The sequence below is a fragment of the Anabrus simplex genome, chromosome 1, assembly GCF_040414725.1.
Source record: "Anabrus simplex isolate iqAnaSimp1 chromosome 1, ASM4041472v1, whole genome shotgun sequence".
Classification (NCBI taxonomy): Eukaryota; Metazoa; Arthropoda; class Insecta; order Orthoptera; family Tettigoniidae; genus Anabrus; species Anabrus simplex.
Window position 1 is genome coordinate 878,555,253 of NC_090265.1, and position 19,967 is coordinate 878,575,219.

At 37.2% G+C, this 19,967-nt stretch overlaps 1 protein-coding gene across 2 annotated transcripts in view; it reads right to left on the bottom strand.

Annotated features, from left to right (window-relative positions):
• LOC136857675 (golgin subfamily A member 4) overlaps positions 1-19,967 on the bottom strand; it is a 443,088-nt gene that overhangs the window by 252,141 nt on the left and 170,980 nt on the right. For both annotated transcript variants that reach the window (XM_067136518.2, XM_067136517.2), the window contains one exon: positions 9,082-9,249. In XM_067136518.2, the coding sequence (XP_066992619.2) occupies positions 9,082-9,249 (168 nt within the window). The remainder of the gene's footprint in view (positions 1-9,081; positions 9,250-19,967) is intronic.

Here is a 19,967-nt window from a genome sequence, read left to right on the forward strand (position 1 = left end):
TTCCGAATGAGTAAATTTATAATACCAATATAAATGGTCCGTTATTGGACATTATAAATTTTCCGGCTAACTCATTCCTGGTTGCCAGCGTTTCGCCCTCGTGTGCTAGGCTGGGCTCATCAGTTGGTACCTAGCACACCTACCAAGACGCTGGCGAGTGCATACCATGGAGGCCACTGCACAGGCTAATTGTAGCCACCGGCAGTGCCAATGCACTATGAGAGACTTTGTCTCCTTATCAAAACTTGATGCCTGCTTGGCCATCAGATGATATAGATGTTGATTCCCATAGGGAATCTGAAATATTTGTTCCGAATGAGTAAATTTATAATACCAATATAAATGGTCCGTTATTGGACATTATAAATTTTCCGGCTAACTCATTCCTATAACAGAGTAAAATAATATATTATTATTGGTCCACCTTTTCAATACAAAATGAAAATTACATAGGGACTAGTTTCGACCTAGTAATAGGTCATCATCAGCCTGAAGTAAATTAAAGCGTAAATATCGAAGAAAACATAAACAATGTAAACACAGGTACAGTCTTTTTAAAGGTACATACCATGTGGGAAGTTGAGTAGAGATATATTAAAAATAATAACTCTTCCAATTGACGAAGCACTGAGCGGAAGTTATGTAAAGTTCGGTGCGCCGTATATTATAAAAGACCACTGTGCACTAAATGATGTAATAAAGAAGAGGCGCACCGAACTTTACATAACTTCCGCTCAGTGCTTCGTCAATTGGAAGAGTTATTATTTTTAATATATCTCTACTGAACTTCCCACATGGTATGTACCTTTAAAAAGACTGTACTTGTGTTTACATTGTTTATGTTTTCTTCGATATTTACGCTTTAATTTACTTCAGGCTGATGATGACCTATTACTAGGTCGAAACTAGTCCCTATGTAATTTTCATTTTGTATTGAAAAGGTGGACCAATAATAATATATTATTTTACTCTATTGTAATCACAGTTCAATACAGATCTATCATTATGAAACTTATTTCTTTTAATAACTCATTCCTGGTTGCCAGCGTTTCGCCCTCGTGTGCTAGGCTGGGCTCATCAGTTGGTACCTAGCACAGGTAGGACCATTTATATTGGTATTATAAATTTACTCATTCGGAACAAATATTTCAGATTCCCTGTGGGAATCAACATCTATATCATCTGATGGCCAAGCAGGCATCAATTTTTGATAAGGAGACAAAGTCTCTCATAGTGCATTGGCAGTGCCGGTGGCTACAATTAGCCTATGCAGTGGCCTCCATGGTATGCACTCGCCAGCGTCTTGGTAGGTGTGCTAGGTACCAACTGATGAGCCCAGCCTAGCACACGAGGGCGAAACGCTGGCAACCAGGAATGAGTTAGCCGGAAAATTTATAATGTCCAATAACGGACCATTTATATTGGTATTATAAATTTACTCAGTCGGAACAAATATTTCAGATTCCCTATGGGAATCAACATCTATATCATCTGATGGCCAAGCAGGCATCAATTTTTGATAAGGAGACAAAGTCTCTCATAGTGCATTGGCACTGCCGGTGGCTACAATTAGCCTATGCAGTGGCCTCCATGGTATGCACTCGCCAGCGTCTTGGTAGGTGTGCTAGGTACCAAATGATGAGCCCAGCCTAGCACACGAGGGTGAAACGCTGGCAACCAGGAATGAGTTAGCCAGAAAATTTATAATGTCCAATAACGAACCATTTATATTGGTATTATAAATTTACTCATTCGGAACAAATATTTCAGATTCCCTATGGGAATCAACATCTATATCATCTGATGGCCAAGCAGGCATCAATTTTTGATAAGGACACAAAGTCTCTCATAGTGCATTGGCACTACAATTAGCCTATGAGTGGCCTCCATGGTATGCACTCGCCAGCGTCTTGGTAAGTGTGTAGGTACCAACTGATGAGCCCACCCTAGCACATGAGGGTGAAACGCTGGCAACCAGGAATGAGTTAGCCGGAAAATTTATAATGTTCAATAACGGACCATTTATATTGGTATTATAAGAGTGAAGTGCGCGCAGTTATTTGGTTTTCGAACGCAAAAGGTATTGAACCGATTGAAATACATCACCAATTGACGGAAGTTGTTGGCGAGTCATGCATGGATATCCAAAATGTTCGTAAGTGGTGTAGAGAGTTTGCAGCCGGTCGGACTGAAATTCACGACGAACGAACAAAGGCGTGGGAGACAGTCAATTTCCATCGAGACAGTCGTGAAGGTTGAGCAAATCATGCGTGAAGATCGACGGATCACCCTGGATGATCTCTCCACTTTGGTTCCTGAGGTTTCCCGAAGCGCCGCTCACAACTTCCTGAACAGCATGGCGGCGAGCTGGTATGACATGGGCATACAAAAACTGTCACAGTGTCCACAAAAATGCATCGACCGAAATGGTGATTATGTAGGAAAATAGCCAAATGTTCAAGCCATAAAATGATGTAAACCATTGTAGAAATAAACAGGTCTATGTATTTATAAAAAATAGGAGACCTTATTTTTGGGATTACCTTCGTAGGAAACTTACCACCAGCAAGGTAACCATCATCAGTAATACATCATGTGCTTTTGATATATTATTCAGGCATAAGCCAACCAAATAGGTACACTAACTTTCTTTCTTAAAATCAAGATTTACAAGATTTTTTTCAACAATCATGATCGATAAGAGAGTTCAGGGCTGAATATGGGAGCTGCATGACTTTTTAAGCAGTAGTCTCAGTTTAAATTAGAGTCAAGAATATACCAGAGTTAAATGCTAGAAGCAACAATTTACTGCGCTTATGCAATAAAGCTGATTAGCTACCTCACTTGTTGCAGAGAGTCCTGAATCACTTGCAACCTCTCCTTCGGCAAAGGTCTTGATAAGTGGGACAAGCAAATCAGGCTGCAGGCAGGAGCACATGAATAGGAGTGACAAGGACAGGAAGTGAGGAACAGAAAAACAACCCATTAACCACCATCACACTTATCACACATATTCACATATAATGCTGTACTTTTTTAGACACATTATTTTATTTTATCACACTGTTTACATCAGAATATCAAAACACAGAAATTATCAATATATAGGAACCAGAAAAAACTGAACTACTTTCACTATAATAATGATATGTACGATAATATAAAATCAGGTAGCGAAGGAAGTAGCACTATCTTGCACATTTTATGTACAATAGGAACTCCAAATTAATTCATGCATATTTTACTTTTGCCAAGCCTTCAGATTGTCAGCTAGCAAAAGCATGCACGTAACATTCCATTAAAAACAATAATTTAAAAACCAGTTGAGTCGTGAGGCAAATTGATCCAAGTGTCAAAGGAATGTTTTGAGTGAAAAAAGAAAAAGAAACCTGTCAGAAAAAGTACAAAACAAATTTTTATTTATAAACTGCCGACTCGTTTGAAAGCCATCAATACTGACAAATAAAAGAGAGAATAAGAAAAAAAAGAAATCAAATTAAACTTTATAAATACATTATTTTAGAAAAGAGCTAAGTCCTTGTGGTCTTTGAAGGAAAGATCCAAGCCCAAATTGTTGGTTTAATCTCATCATTTACACCAGGGGCCACTAAATTAGGCACGTCAGAGAAATTACGCAGTTGCTAAGTTTATCTAGTGATTGCCGTAGAAAAGTCTAATTCAATACTGTACATCATTTTGGAGCATGAGGCAGTTTATTTTTTCCCAAGCTCCTGATGTTATCTCCAATGTAGCTGCAAAACAAATTTTAATACAAGGTTCAAGAAAGACTGCTGATTTCAGCAGTATAATTAATTTTTACATAAATCACTCTGAATAATTATTAAATATAAAAATCCGAAGTAAATTTATATCTGTAAAATCATGCAACTGAAATTTTTCAGTAAGCACAGACTTCTTTGTTTTTTGAGCCAATAAAATTTTGTCTGCAAGGAAACTACTGAAAATTGTCTGAATTAAATTTTTTGTCTGAAAAATGTTTTCATGTTCCAATAGTTTTCCTGGAAAATGGCCCAGAAATGTCGCTAGCTGAGGTCGTTAGGGTTGCCAGCACCAGCATAGGACACGGTAAGTACTTTTCGATTACAACTGAATGTGTTCAGCCTGGTATTTATTCGGATTTATTATCTACTAGCTGATGTACCCGTGCTTCGCTACGGGATTCTCAGAAAGACTGACTTTGTGCTTTTCTTAACTGAAATCAACATAGGTCATTCCAAAAACGTATCAATGTAGCGATTAAAAGCAATGCTATCATATAAAATACTCGATCAAATGTAAAGCCGCACGTGTTATCCCTTTTAACTAACAGTGCTGCGGTTAGATTGCGGTGCCAATCTAATAGCCCAAAGTTCCAGAGCTGGGATGACCAGGTCGCAGATTGCCATGAACACTCATCTGCCATTATTCCGCTAAATATGCACACTGTTCATTCCAATCAGTGCCTCAGAGTAGGGATTGAATAGCCCGAATGCTATGATGATCCAGTGTGTTATGTACCAGTAGTATCAGAAAATTTATAAACCAGGGGAATGACATGCTAAAGAAGAAAGTTATCTAACTCCCCAGCTACTTCCCATCAATATTCAGGCAGGCTGTTACACTCTGTACGACTGGGCAAGTTGACCGTGTGGTTAGCGGTGCGTAGCTGTGAGCTTGCATCCGAGAGATAGTGGATTTGAACCCCATTGTCGGCAGCGCTGAAGATGGTATTCCGTGGTTTCCTACTTTCACACCAATCAAATGCTGGGCCTGTACCTTAATTAAGGCCTAAGGCACTCCTAGCCCTTTCCTATCCCATCGTCGCCATAAAAGCTATCTATGTTTTTTTTGCTAGGGGCTTTACGTCGCGCCGACACAGATAGGTCTTATGGCGACGATGGGATAGGAAAGGCCTAGGAGTTGGAAGGAATCGGCCGTGGCCTTAATTAAGGTACAGCCCCAGCATTTGCCTGGTGTGAAAATAGCTATCTATGTTGGTGCGACGTAAATCAAAGAAAAAAATACTCTGTACGCAGCAGTAGTCCTATCTACCGGAGATGAGGGGCAACAGAAGACAAAGCACATCACGACAAACAATGGTCAATGTAATGTTATTGTTGATCAATGTCAGGAGCTTTCTATATTGTAGGCCTTCGCATTTAGTTTTCTTTTGCCTCTGTGATTTGTAAAATATTTTATACCGTAAAATATAGTTTCTTATTCTCCGACTTACATAGCGATTTCCATTAAATACTGTTTACCCATTTTCTCGTTACTCGGCGCTGATATGGACTTAGTAACAAAAATTCAAATTCATGAACATGTTTGTGATCAAGGCCAGTACAGTAACAATGTATAAGACATGAATAATAGGAAATTTAATACTATATAACCTTAGTTATGTAGCATTCATCGATTACACCTCTAATAAGAAATATTTGAGAATCACATTTTAGGCCTTCCCCTAAACTACCATTTCACTCAGCGTGAATAAAATAATTTACAGCCTAGACTATAGCGACTTATTTCCTGACTTTGCATACCGATTTTCATCAAGATATGACTACTAATAACAACAATACTTGAGAATTAAATTTTAGGCCTTCCCCTAAACTACAATTTTTCTCAGCGTGAATACAATTATTGATAGCCTAGATTGTAGTAACTTATTCCCCAACTTTGCATACCCATTTTCTTTAAAATACGACCACTAATAACAAATAGTTGAGAATTCAATTTTAGGCCTTCCCCTGAACTACCATTTCACTGAGCGTAAATAAAATGATTTATAGCCTAGATTGTAGAGGCTCATCCCCCGACTTCACATACCGATTTTCATTAAATTCGTTTCAACCGTTTTCTCGTGATGCGTGTACATACATACATACATACATACATACATACATACATACATACATACATACAGACAGACAGACAGACAGACAGACAGACAGACAGACAGAAATTACGGAAAAGGAAAAAGTGCATTTTCTTGTTACTATGGACATGACCGATACAGAAATACCATTCTTTTCAAATTCTGAGCAATGTACAGACAAAACTCTTATTTTATATATATAGATAGAGGATGAAGTAAGTGTGAGGAAAAAACTAACTCCTCCAAAAGTCTCTGGTTGGAAGGGCTAAAGAGGAAGGATCTAGCCAGCCACACTAAATCTGAACTCTTGTCAGTTTTATTAACATATTTTTATTTGTTAATTGTTTACAACATAACTTTAACTATTTAAATACAATATATATAATATTATATTTTATCATTTTTTCTTGGAGATGCAAATATTGTTTGGCTGTGTGAGGATTTTGCTGCATTACACACCTCTGGACCAAATGAAGGTTAACATTAGACATTACTGCAGTCACTTCTGGGCTATTTTTGAAATTTAGTGTGTAAAAAATGTGAGTTGGCCAACTTCTGCACATATTGCAACACATTCACAATATTACCGATTTAGTTTGGCTGGCTAAATCCTTCCCGTTTAGTCCTTGCAACCAATGACGTTTTGGAGGAGTTTGTTTTTCCTCGCAATGACTTTATCCTCTTCAGATAATAAATCCAAACAAACACCAGGCTGAACACATTCACTATCCATCTTTAATTGGAATCACAGTGCAAACTCAGCAGCAGAATGACAGCAAAGGACTTAGGTCAGGTGGACCTGGAAAGGACCAGCTTTGACGAGATAGTACTCCATGATCAGTGCTGCTAATCCATGCTCAGAGGTACACAACTCTTCACCATCTGTCATTTCTCTGTTCCCATGTCTGACAACAGCGCAATTTTTCTCACCTGCCTGATTTAGTGGCTGTGGTACAAATAAAGCTGCTCAGTTACTGTTGAAGACTTAGAATTTCTTCAAACTACTTCTTTAATAAACAATCTCAGCACAATGCCAATCTCAGCTCTTTCAGATGCAGAGAGAGGTATGCCTGGAAAAGATAAAATGCCTGCTCTTTTCACAATACTGATGGTGATGTCTGGGTTAAACATGTTTTTCCAACATACTAGCTCACTACAAGATGGTTCATTAAAAAACCACAACAGGATTTTCTTTGGTGATTCGTATATATAAGCCTTACTAATTGCAAGTTTGGAGGTGTCAATGTATGTTGACGTGTTACTGCAATAAAACTTCTCCTTCCCCAACACCTTCTTGTGTTTCACAGTTAAATACTTCTTTTTATTCTGACTTCAATTCTTCTATGGTTTTAAATACTACCCTGGAAAGGTTTCTCATCCATTTCAATGCCTAACAAAAACAAACATTTACTACACTAAACTGGGAACCATGCAACACAGCGCAGCATCTGTTACAGCAAGTTGCAACAATGGCATTTGCTGCATATAGAACAATAATAACATTATTGGGTTTTACATCCCACAAACTTATTTCATGGTTTTTGGAAATGTAACTTATAGAACAATTAGAGTGCAAGGTGGTGGTGAACCCAGCACTAGCGCCATTGTCATTCTGTGACACGTTCTTGATAACGTTACAGGCTTTACGTCCCACTAACTACTTTTATGGTTTTCGGAGACTCCGAGGTGCTGGAATTTAGTCCCGCAGGAGTTGTTCTATGTGCCATTGAATCTACTGACACAAGGCTGACATATTTGAGCACCTTCAAATACCACCCGAGTGAGCCAGGATCGAACCTGCCATGTTGGGGTCAGAAGGCCAGAGCCTCAACCGTCTGAGCCACTCAGCTCAGCAATATATTCTTAAAATAGAAGGAGATAGCATCTGAATGTAGATCACACAACACAACACTGAAATTATTAAGTACATTAATTTGGAAGAAAAACTGGATTTGACACTTAGATCACTTTTCCCAGCCACTCTTCAGTTATAGATCTTCATTTACAGATTCCCATAGTTTTTAAAGGAAGTGAAATAGCCCCGGGTGGCCAAAATAAATTAGAACATGAAAACAAATTGTGAACAGAATGGAAGAAATGAGCATATTTTTCATGAACAAATGTTAATAACAATGTTTAAAAACATCAAGTAATAGAAAGAAACAGGCAACTGCAAATTAATCCATATAAAAGGAACATAGAAGGGAACATATAACTGGAAAAACACAATGACGGATTGGTAAGGAAAGAGGGAGAAATAGAGAGAAAAGCACAAAAAGGACACAGGCATCTTCATACACTGCTGTCTCCAAACAGAATGGCTCACTCCTCATCAATTCCAGTCCTCCACAGCCCTCAACAAGCTTGTTTCTGCTTCCCAGCTTCATCAACAGGCAGGCTTCTACACTCGCTGAAAAGCCATCTTGGCAGACCTTCAGTCTTGATGTTGGAAGGGTAGGATAAGAAGAAAACTGAATAATCCTCACTCTTCCCATACTGATCTGTCATTGCATTTATCCTACAATGTGTTCCTTTCGATGTTCCTACCTTTTTATATATGATGACTTGGTTTAAAACAATCACTTATATAGTATAAACTTCAATGTAAAATAAACCCTGAGCATTTGAAAGACACATGAGAGCATGAGATAAAACATGCCAATTACAGGTTTTGAGGTGCTATCTACTATCTCACAGGCTAGTTTTTAAAGCAGCTACACTACTTTTGAAACAACTCTGATGAAGAGTGGAATTTAAAAAAGCAAACATAGATGTGTTCATTTTAGTGTGCTAATTGAATTACTATGTCTTAAGCCAGTACCAGTACGTAAAGCAACTACACTATTTTTAAAACAACTAAGATTAATGGTTAAAATTTACAATGCACACATGGATATATTAAAAAAAAAGTTTTTTTAAGGGTACAGCCAGACAGAAGAATATTTCTAGTCAAAATAAGACAGTGGATGAGGACCCTGGTATCAAGGATGCAATAGATAACCACACACATTATACCTACTAGCTACTTCAAAAAGTATTTTACATAAACTATAATTGGCAAAACTAGTTCATGCAGCTGATTACAGGACAAAGGCAATATTACCCTATTTCAAAGTTTAGTGTTGGAACCACAAACTATCAGGTTGGTTCATCGAACTGTTATGAGACAATATTAGAAGATACACAAAAAGAACAGCACTCACTTCCTTGGCAATGCGTTGTTGCTCAGACAGTTCTTTCTCTCGTTCCCGTATAACTTCTTGTAGCCTGTTAACCTCTTGAAGGAACTCATCTCTTTCTTGCTCCCGCTCTGCTGCCTGCTCCTCCAAGAAATGACGAGTGGCTCGCAACTGTTTGTCAGCTGCATCAACCTGCATAAAAATGTACTTCACAACAAAGGGAGAACCTTTTCCTCTCATAACATTATTTGTCTAAGCATAATATTATATACCTATGTAATGGAAAGGGAACAAAACAAGAATACAAATATATTTCTTTTTTCCACTTTACATTTATGATGTTATGTACATGTTCATGTGAAATAACATCCATCTACCTTTACGTGCAGCACCGTGGGCGTCTGTGATGATTAAGTGATCTACAGAAGTGACAAGGGATCCCTAATGATATACCAAAACGTAAAATTATCGTACATGTTTCTTTTATTTTTACAATCTGTTTTACGATGCACCAACACAGATAGGTCATATAGCGACAATGGGATAGGAGTGGGAAGGAAATGGCTGTGGCCTTAATTAAGGTAGAGCCCTAACATTTGCCTGGTGTGAAAATGGCAAACCATGGAAAACCATCTTCAGGATTGCCGACAGTGGGGTTCGAACCCACTATCTCCTGAATACAAGCCCACAGTTGTATGCCCACAACCGCACGGCCAACTTGCTTGGTATCATGCATGTTGATATCATAATGAAAATATCAAACATCAACTTATTTTAATATACAATTTTCTAATTCAAAACAATGGATTTAAAATATTTTAATACTTGCCAGGAAATTCCAAAACTTCTTAAGGATAATACCTCAAAACACAGCACATAGAGAAAAGTCCCATGTTATCACCAAAAAAGTAAAGTAACTCGTGTCCTCGCATTCCTCCAAGTGGTGGAGCCCTATCTGGGAATTGTGGAATTGTGGTGAATTGTATGCAAATTTTTAATCACATACCAACTCTCCTGCCAATCTTAAAACTCTGGCATTATTAGGAAATGAAACTAGGCCTGTGAGTATGACAACAGTGCTAACTGTTACACTATGCAGACAGACATCACCATAATAGTTGATATCACCAGCTCTCCACTACAGAAAGCCAGTCTAATATTACAAGGAAATTTTGCAACAGTAACAGTTAGTTCACAATTTACTGCATGAACAGAGTGTTAAGTCCTTTATGACCCTATGAGACCACTGTTTGGACAACCAAGTTCCATAGTAACTTCTAGGTATTAGAAAGATAGTGTATGTACACATACACTACAGTATTAAATAATAAAATAAGTCATCACTAAATATGTTTATATGGATGAAATTTACAGTTTAATCTATAACTGTGAGGTTTTACAGCCTGTTGAAACTAATGCAGGATAAATATAATTACAAAAATACTTTTTATGGGCCCTATTTTTCCTGAAAATTGTCAAGCCTGTAGTTTCTACTGAGTCGCTCATTTAAATTAACGTTATTTTGGTAAGTGGTAGCTGGACATTAGGGATTGTGCCTTGTACCATGAGTAACAACAATGAGCAACAGATGGCACTCCAGTTAACTATGTCTTTCTCATGACCATGTTATTGCGCCACTTCATTGTGTGAACGTGAGTGGAAATGGAGGCCCGCCAAAGTTTATCGTGGTGTGATATTGAGGGTTGATCAGCTAATATAGATGATGATGTGGATGACCTGGAAGATGAGGAATTACATGCCAGTATACTTGAAGATATGCACTTGAAAAATACTACTGGTGTACTATAAGTACAGTACAACAAAATACTGAGCGTTTATGAAACAGAATGCAGATCTTGTTTGTTCAGTATGTACCAGTAATTATACTGGTACTCACTTTATAAATGACTGTGTTGCTTTATACTTGTAAGAGTTTTGGATTAGCTTCCCATAGCCCTCTTTCAATTCCCTGTAAGACTTTGACAGTTTAAAAATAACTGACTTGTATCCTCCATTGTATTTTTAGATGAAGAAACAATTTCCAACACAGACAGCTCTTCAAATAATGAAGCAAATGAACCACACATAGGCAAATATATGGATCACTGTTGATAGGGATCCATCTGTTCCAGTTTTTTTTTTTGCTAGGGGCTTTACGTCGCACCGACACAGATAGGTCTTATGGCGACGATGGGATAGGAAAGGCCTAGGAGTTGGAAGGAAGCGGCCATGGCCTTAATTAAGGTACAGCCCCAGCATTTGCCTGGTGTGAAAATGGGAAACCACGGAAAACCATCTTCAGGGCTGCCGATAGTGGGATTCGAACCTACTATCTCCCGGATGCAAGCTCACAGCCGCGCGCCTCTATGCGCACAGCCAACTCGCCCGGTCTCTGTTCCAGTTAATACAGAGCCAAGAAAGGTTTTGGTAGACTTGGCAGCTCGAGTTCTGTTTTGGACTGCAAAGTGTTTTTAACTGACGATGACATAAAGAATGTGAAGACACAAACAAATGTGCATACTTCACAGATTATTTGGAAGAAATGTATTCTATTTTGTCTTTTTGGAAACCTGTGACTCTACTAGAAATTAGGCACTATTTGGGTCTTTTCTTGTGTGTGTATCTCTGAAGCCAAAGAGAGCTGATCATAATGTGCTGTTTGTGGTTTTTCTCAGACATTACCCTTCTGCTGGTTGCATTTTCGGACGTGTTCCAAAATGGCACCTAGGAAAGGTATAGACCACTCAGGCCCGAGAGAGTATACAAGAAAGTCTTAACATTTAGATACAATAGGAGGCCATGATTAACTTGGAACAGATACATTTCAAAGGCGGTGCAGAACAGAGCAATGTCAGGGGAATCGTTTCAAAAAAACAAGTAAAATAGGAGGGATTATTGAAAAAACTTACTTGAAAAACTGAACTCGAGAAGACAAGAAGCAAATTGCTGTTGCTGCATAGAAGAAAGGAAATTGTAAAAATTACGGCAGAAGTTTAAGAGAAGACAGAGAGAAGAGAATTTAAGAGAAGACGGCAAAATACCTGCAGAAACACTGTGGAGAATATAGATTCAGCGAGATATACGAGAATTTATTTAAATACGTATATGGATAGTCCCGAGGTGCAAGATCAGCGATACTTTGGAAATCATAATTTGGAAGCCGTAAAAAAAGAAAAGGATAGGAGAGAATTACTCCATCACAAGGAAAGTCGAGGAAGGAATAATATTTTAGAAAATAAATAATTTAAAATTGTTTTCGTAAGACAAGACGAAAGATCTTGCGCAGACTTAGAGAATTGGTTAATTACAACACACGAGAAGACTAAGAAAATGATTTAAAAGAAATATTACTCTAAGAAGAATTTAAAGATGAACATTTACTTCTCGACATTATTTTATTTTATTGGCAGTTATTCCGAAAAGAAGATGACTTGCTAAGCATCCAGATGGACCAACCTGGAGGAAGATATCATCCGAAAAGCTGAACCTACCTAGGATGAGATGAGGAATCCAGCCGAGCCTCAAACCATGGCCAATGAACCAGCGATGTGACGAGCAGGAGGAGAGCAACTGACGGCTGATAAGATGAAAGACGAGCTAAGTGTTTACCATAAGTAATATAATTCTTAATTTAGCTAGGCATATGCATTAGAAAAGAGTATTCGAAGTGTGAAATATTTAAGAGTGCAAGTGAAACAGTGAAGTGAAGTGCGTTACATTTAAGCTGCTAATACTACATTAAGTTAGTGTATAATTAGATGGATATCTCATGGACTATGACTACGTATGAAATAAGTGGATCACCGAAGTAGTTGAGAATACAAGTAGGAAGAAAAGTTATCTAACAGCTGTATGCAAAGATTGTCATAGGGTGAATAATTATCTATGAATCTCGCGAAACCATTCAGTCAATGATTACGTCACAGGTGGATCGCATGTGAGAAGTGAAAGATATAGTCGAGTTATTCCTTGTAATGTAATGTTGTTAAATGCACTAACGCAGTATTTAAGGTTAAGCATTGTAATTTTGGAAGAGAATTGATCAATGAAAAGGAGTATTTACGTACAGAAGAATGTTATGTCTTAGTAATTGCAATTATTATGAAGGAGGTTATGAATGATGAGAAATGGTATTGAGAAAGATGAAAAGGAATTAATTGAAGGTTTTATAAGGTAGTAAGAAGATATATGAACTGATTTGAGTATGATAATGTGCGTGATGGTAATTATGAGACATATATATGGATGGTAGATGCTAAATACGAATAATATTGGATCAGTTAGTCGATGCAAGCACAAGGAAAGAAATACACCGCGGGAGTGACGTGAAATAAGGTATGAATGGTGAATATATAGTTGAGATTTGAGAAGTGGTGTACCGTCAAATACAGCTGTTAATATTAAAATATATGAATCTTGTGACGTATTCTCGTAACATATGTGAAGTGTAAGGTACGTTAAGCCAATATGAATAACAGAAGCGACGCATATACATAGTACCGAGATATCATAACATAGATACTTATTGAATTACTTGCACATATGATATATCAGAGATAAATTTAACGAATGAATGCATATTGAGCCGTATAGCAGTAAATTAAGAATTATTCAGATAGAATAGCGAGACAGATTATTTTATATTTTGAGTGTTAATTTATAATTCATGTTATAATTTTAAATGAGAAGATAGTAAATTATGAGCCGTGATTTAAGAGGCAATAGAGATGGAAACCTTAGCACGTCAGTCATCATAATACAGTTCTTCGCCAATGATGTGTTACATTAACGAATTCAGATTTCATGATTTCAGACTTTATAAATTATGAGGAAGTCCAAATTTTTAAATTATGATGTAATTGTGATACAGTGATGCATGTGAATAACTGGTTTAATTTTTTAAAGATAATTATAAATATGGAAACTTGAGTTCACTTCAGAAATAGAGAATTCGTTATATTAATTTGTTATGTAAGCCAGCGCTGACTTAAATGTTGAATTTTATGAATTATTATTGATTTGAGCAACGATTATGGAAGTTCATAATGACACGAGTTCTCAGTTCTTTATTATTTTCCTTAGTTTAATAAATATGTTTTCTCATTATTTTATAATACAGTGAGTGATAATTTGTAGTAGTTGTGAGTAGACTGAATTAGTTTGTAAGGTGTTTATTATGCGATTTGCGTTAGAATTAAGCAGTCGGTGATGAATTTATACTTCTATGTGATAGGATGGAGACGTTCATCGGTGATTATTGCGTGTGGTCCCTATGTTTTTCTTTGAATTCACGTAAAGCCTAACCTACAAGAAAAATTAAATATTTTTCTTATTTGATGAGATACCCTGAGATTACATCTGATTGTCGGGATTTTATGTCTGTGTCGTACCTGGACGCGGGAAGGAAAGACAGATTTCAATTTTATTCAAGATACTCCCACACTACAACAGTCTCAGAGAAAGGTGTATCCAGGCTTACCGTTCATCAGCAAAGGTCACTAGAGATGAAGACATCAGTCCATTTCATGACTGTGTGAGTTTTCAAGACTACATGCAGACAGCACCACAAATATGGCTTGAAGCTATACATAGCTGCTGCAGAAGCCAGTGGTTAAGTGTTGAATTATGAAGTTCATGCTGGCAAACATACAACTGATAATTCATCATCTGCAGTTGTCCTGAGGTTGTTGGAAGAAAGTGGATTGCTACACAAAGGACACACTGTATATCTGGATAGATTTTATTCATGTCCCAATTTGTTTCACAGCTGGGTCAAAAATGCACCAGAGCTGTTGGAATTGTTCAAAAGACACACATGATGTTTACTGTTTAAAGGGGCCTAACAGGTGGATCATAGGCCCCCAAAAGACAAAGAAATCTGTACTCAATGATATGGTAGCCACGAAGTTGACATGGGGTGAGTTGACCTTCAGACATAATGATGATGTGCTAACTGTAAGATGGAAATATAAAAAGAGATGTTTATGTATTATCCATAAGACTTCAAGCAGGTTTCAGTGAACACTTAACAAGGACTGGCAAGAAATACTCAAACCACTAACTACTTTGGATTGCAATATTCAAAAGTCTCAAGTTGATTTGAGTGATCAGCACATTCAGTATAATCTATTTGAACACAGAACTGTGAAATGGTGAAGGAAATCGTACTTCCATTTATTGCTTCTTGCTATGTCCAAAGCATTTTGGCTGTACAATTAAGTGCACAGGAAGAAGATGACTATCACGGATTTGATCAACCAGCTTGCAGCACAGCTCACTGAAGATGCTGTTCCTAACACAGTTACATCAAACGGAACTGATGAATGGCTAACAGAATGGCATTTAATACAATACATTCCTTCTACAACCAAGAAGTATGCTGCTAGGATATGCCATGTTTGTAGCATGAGAAGTACAAAATGAAGAGGAAAGCTTCTCATAAGGAGACACGCTCCCAGTGTGAGCAGTGCGGTGTCGCCCTGTGTATGGAGCCATGCTTCGAAATTTATTTTAACTACGAGGGTCGAGTCATAAGTGATGGCAACTATTTTTTTTCTTACGAACAGGAGACAACACAGAAAACCTAAGATATGCATTTGGAAATAGGGCATGTACTTATGCATAGTGCCTGAAGACAAATTCTGACTGCAGGAAATTCTCGTAGGAAAGTGACAGAACACAAGCCATTGGTAAACATTGTTTTATTATGGTATAGACAGCAAATACACAAGACTACGTACAAAGGACACGTCTCAACTGGTTACAGACCTTCGAAATAATCACCCAAAGTTTCCACTGTGCGTTGCCAGCGGTGGGGCAGGCGCTGAATACCATTTGCTGCATGTGTATCACTAACGTGTAACACCTCTCTCCGAATTGCTGTTACGATGTCCTCCTTGTTAGCAAACCATTGTCCATGTAATGGCTTCTTGACTTTGGGGATTAGATCAGTCACATGGGCTCAAATCAGGCGAATAAGGTGGGTGTGGAAAAACCTCCCATCCCCACTGTTGTAAGTGACGCTGAACGATGGCTGCTGTGTGAGTTGTCGCGTTATCGTGTAGGATTATGGCGTTGTCCAAAAGATCTGGACGCTAGAGACTAGCACCTGTCCTCATGTAAACACTGATCAATCACCATTATCCGTACATCTTTGTCCATGGACACTGGATGGCCTGGGCGAGGCAAATCGGCAGTTGATACTCTACCCCGTTTGAATGTCTCCACCCACCTCGCCACTGTTCTATAGGGCATGGCATGCACAGCTAATGCTTCCCGCAGCTCTGCATGGCATTGGCATGCATTTCTGTCGCAGAGAATGCTATTTTAATATACGATCGTTGCTCCTGCTTGTCGACTTCCATTTTGTTACGCTTTCACTCACACACTGAACTTGGGGGCATGCTTAGACCCACAATGTTGTTTACATACACCATCTAGCAGCATATCTTAGATTTTCCGTGTTGTCTCCCGTTCACGAGAAAAAAAAATAGTTGCCATGACTTATGACTCGATCTACATAATATCAATGGTGTAAAAACACGCATAGTAATAATAAGGGAAATGATACAATTTTATGAACAGGGATCTTTTGTTTAACCTTTTTTATGTGACATTTACAAGACTTAAAAAAAACTTGTAAGATTTGAGATTTCTTAGAAATAACTGTGTGTTTTTTAAATTTATGTGTTACTGTAGAAGAATAGACCTTCAAAACGGTATAAGGTTCATTAAAGTTTGTACCATAATTTCAACACAAAATAAATATCACAGGAAATGTCTGGTTTTCAGGGATATGTACGTAAATTTGGTCTGGTAGCAAGAGTGTTAATAACAGATTATACCTGAAAAACACGTTATTAATGTTTAGCATTTTGCAAGGGAATTTACAGTGGATTATACGTTACCTTCAGCAATTTATGCGAAGTAACACGGCTCTATTCACACATTTAATGCAACATGTTAAAATGATATTTTCGTACAAAAGCGTGTGGCTGTTATGTGAAGCTGAACAAAGTCGAGAGAGAAAGAATCAGGACGATTTCCAAATTTATTGTATGGTACAGTTCATGGTCCAAAGTTGTGCAAAATTCTCCATGGTTCTCAAGCTCTGGACACTGGCGTGAAGCTCTGATGTTGATGATACCTCCCTTAATATCTGTCCAAACTAAAAGAGTAAAATGACTCTTTAGTTTGTTCCATTACCCACCCGAAAGTGATGTATACAACATGCCTCACAGGACTTGGACTAAAAATTCAACTTTTCGTACTACGTTATTATCTGTCGTACAATAAATACGTACATGGCATAAAGGAACATAAATAACATATTCTTAAATGTTTGTTGTATACAGTCTTCTGATGGTCGTACTGCTAACGAAAATATTTGAGAATAATCTTTCTATAAATACCAACTCCATGTGATTACCGTAATATGCACCTGATAACAAATCCTGAGTGAGTAGAATTCAAATACGTAGTTTGGTTGAAATAAGCCCAGCAGTTTCCACTTTTAGGAATATACACACAGATCGATAACCAGACAGACAGACAGACAGACAGACAGACAGACAGACAGACAGACAGACAGACAGACAGACAGACAGACAGACAGACAGACAGACAGACAACAAAGGGAAAAGTTCTACCTCATGTTACCTCTGTATTCAGATACATTACATGGGGTTAATTTTAAAGCTGAGAGAAATATGATGCATCCTCTGATTTTCTCCTGTTATAGATCCTTCAAATAACTGTACGACTGCGAAGGTGCCCATCACTGGCTGCAGAGCATGAAGCCCGTAAAAAATAGTAATTTCTTCCGTCATTTGAAGAGTAAGCGAAATTATGTACATAACAAAAAGTATTTAAAATGAAGGGGTGTTTCACAATAGTCTACAGATTTCATATACAATTGGAAAAACCTATTCTGGTCTTCCTATACTCCCAGTCTATTCAGTGATTTGTAAATCATATGCATATCAAAACCTGCCCTTGGACGAGTAGATTCTAGATATGAAGTTTGGCCGAGATATAACCAACAGTATATAATAAAAAATTTAAAAAACTATTATGGTCTTCCTGTAAACCCTCAGTCTATTTGGTGATTTTTAAATGATATGCATATTGAAACCTGCTCCTGGATGAGTAGACTCTAAATATGTTGGGCCAAGATATAATCAACAGTGGAAGAAAAAAAGAAAAAAAATCTCTTCTACTCTTCATATAAAACCCCAGTTTATTCAGTGATTTTTAAATGATATGCATATCAACAACTGCGCTTGGATGAGTAGACTCTAAATATGAAGTTTGGTTGAAATATAATCAATGGTGTAAAATAAACATTCAAAAGGACTCTTTTGGTCTTCCTATAAACCCCCAGCCTGTTAAGTGATTTTTAAATGATATGCATATCGAAACTCGCTCCTAAACGTGTAGATTCTAAATATGAAATTTGGTCAAGATATAATTAATGGTGAAAAAAAAAAAAAAACAACCTCTTCTGGTCTTTCTATAAAACCCCAGTCTATTCAGTGATTTTTAAATGATATGAATATTGAAACCTGCTCCTGGATAAGTACTCTAAATATGAAGTTTGGTCGAGATATATTCAGCCATTTACTCACGATGGTGGAACAGACCAGGAAAGCTAAAATCTACTGATACGATCTTGAATTGACCTGAAACTGATAAATACATCAAAATTTGATGAAATAAATGACATTACAGACAACGGACCCCCTAGAATTTTATTTATATCTTCATATTATTTTCTTATTTTTCCAGCATTAGTTTTTACAGACTAAAAAATCTAAACACACCTGTAAAAAATGACAATTATAAGTGTTATAGTGCAGTAAGTATTACATTTTGTGTTTTGACAGATGGAAAAATTTACAAGTTTTATTAACTAATTCCATAGTGAAAAAAATGGCTTCCTTGTTAACAAAATAAAAAAATAAAAAATCTCACACTTATAGATAAACTAGGTCAAAACTGAAAAGAAATGGCTCCCACTATAACAAATTTACAGTCTAGTCACTCTGAATGTCGATCCCTTGGATATGATAACTATAAGAACTCTTCAGACATGTGAATATCTCAAATGTTTTAAGTTGAAAGATGTTTTTTGACAGTTACAAACTGCCACTGCTGAATGCTAATTTTCATCAAATTTGAAACACAAGACACAATTCTAGCACCAGGAAAACATTTTCGAGCATGTCTAAAATACATTATCTGTGATTTATTTCCTACCGTATCAAATACATTCCTCTTCAATGATATGTTTCATTTCTTTGGCGATGACCATACTCGATGCATAGCACATACATGTCTATCATTACACTCTTGAACTTACTTGTTTCGCAGTACAATGATGCACTAAGACAAACACTACAGACAAGAATATGCCTAATCAGCAGTTTCATGATGCATGCAGTGCAGCCACCCATGTAATAGACTCTCAGTAATTGATGAGCTGACTGTAGCTATTGTTAGATTGTTTCAAAATGAAGGTAGTGTATTTCTTCCAGCAACAAGGATAAAGCAATTAACCAGAACAATTTTGCCGATACTCTGCTGAAGTATGGGCCTCTTTAGATTGTATAATAAAACATAAGGATATTTAAAGTTAAGAGAAAACAAACATCATAAGAGAAATAAGAGGTAAAGTGATCTATGGTTCCAGAGCAACTAATGGACCATTTTATCTGTGTGTTTTTGCATAAAAGAGATAGAGAGAGAACATGCGCACTCTTAGAGAATGGGGACTGGGGTATTTCGTTTGAGGTTATTTTGAGGTTTCTTTTGAAGTTATCAATATACGAGGGTAATCCCAAAAATAACGTCTCCTATTTTTCTATAACTACAGAACTCTGTTCGTGTGGCTGTTGGTCACAATATTGTGA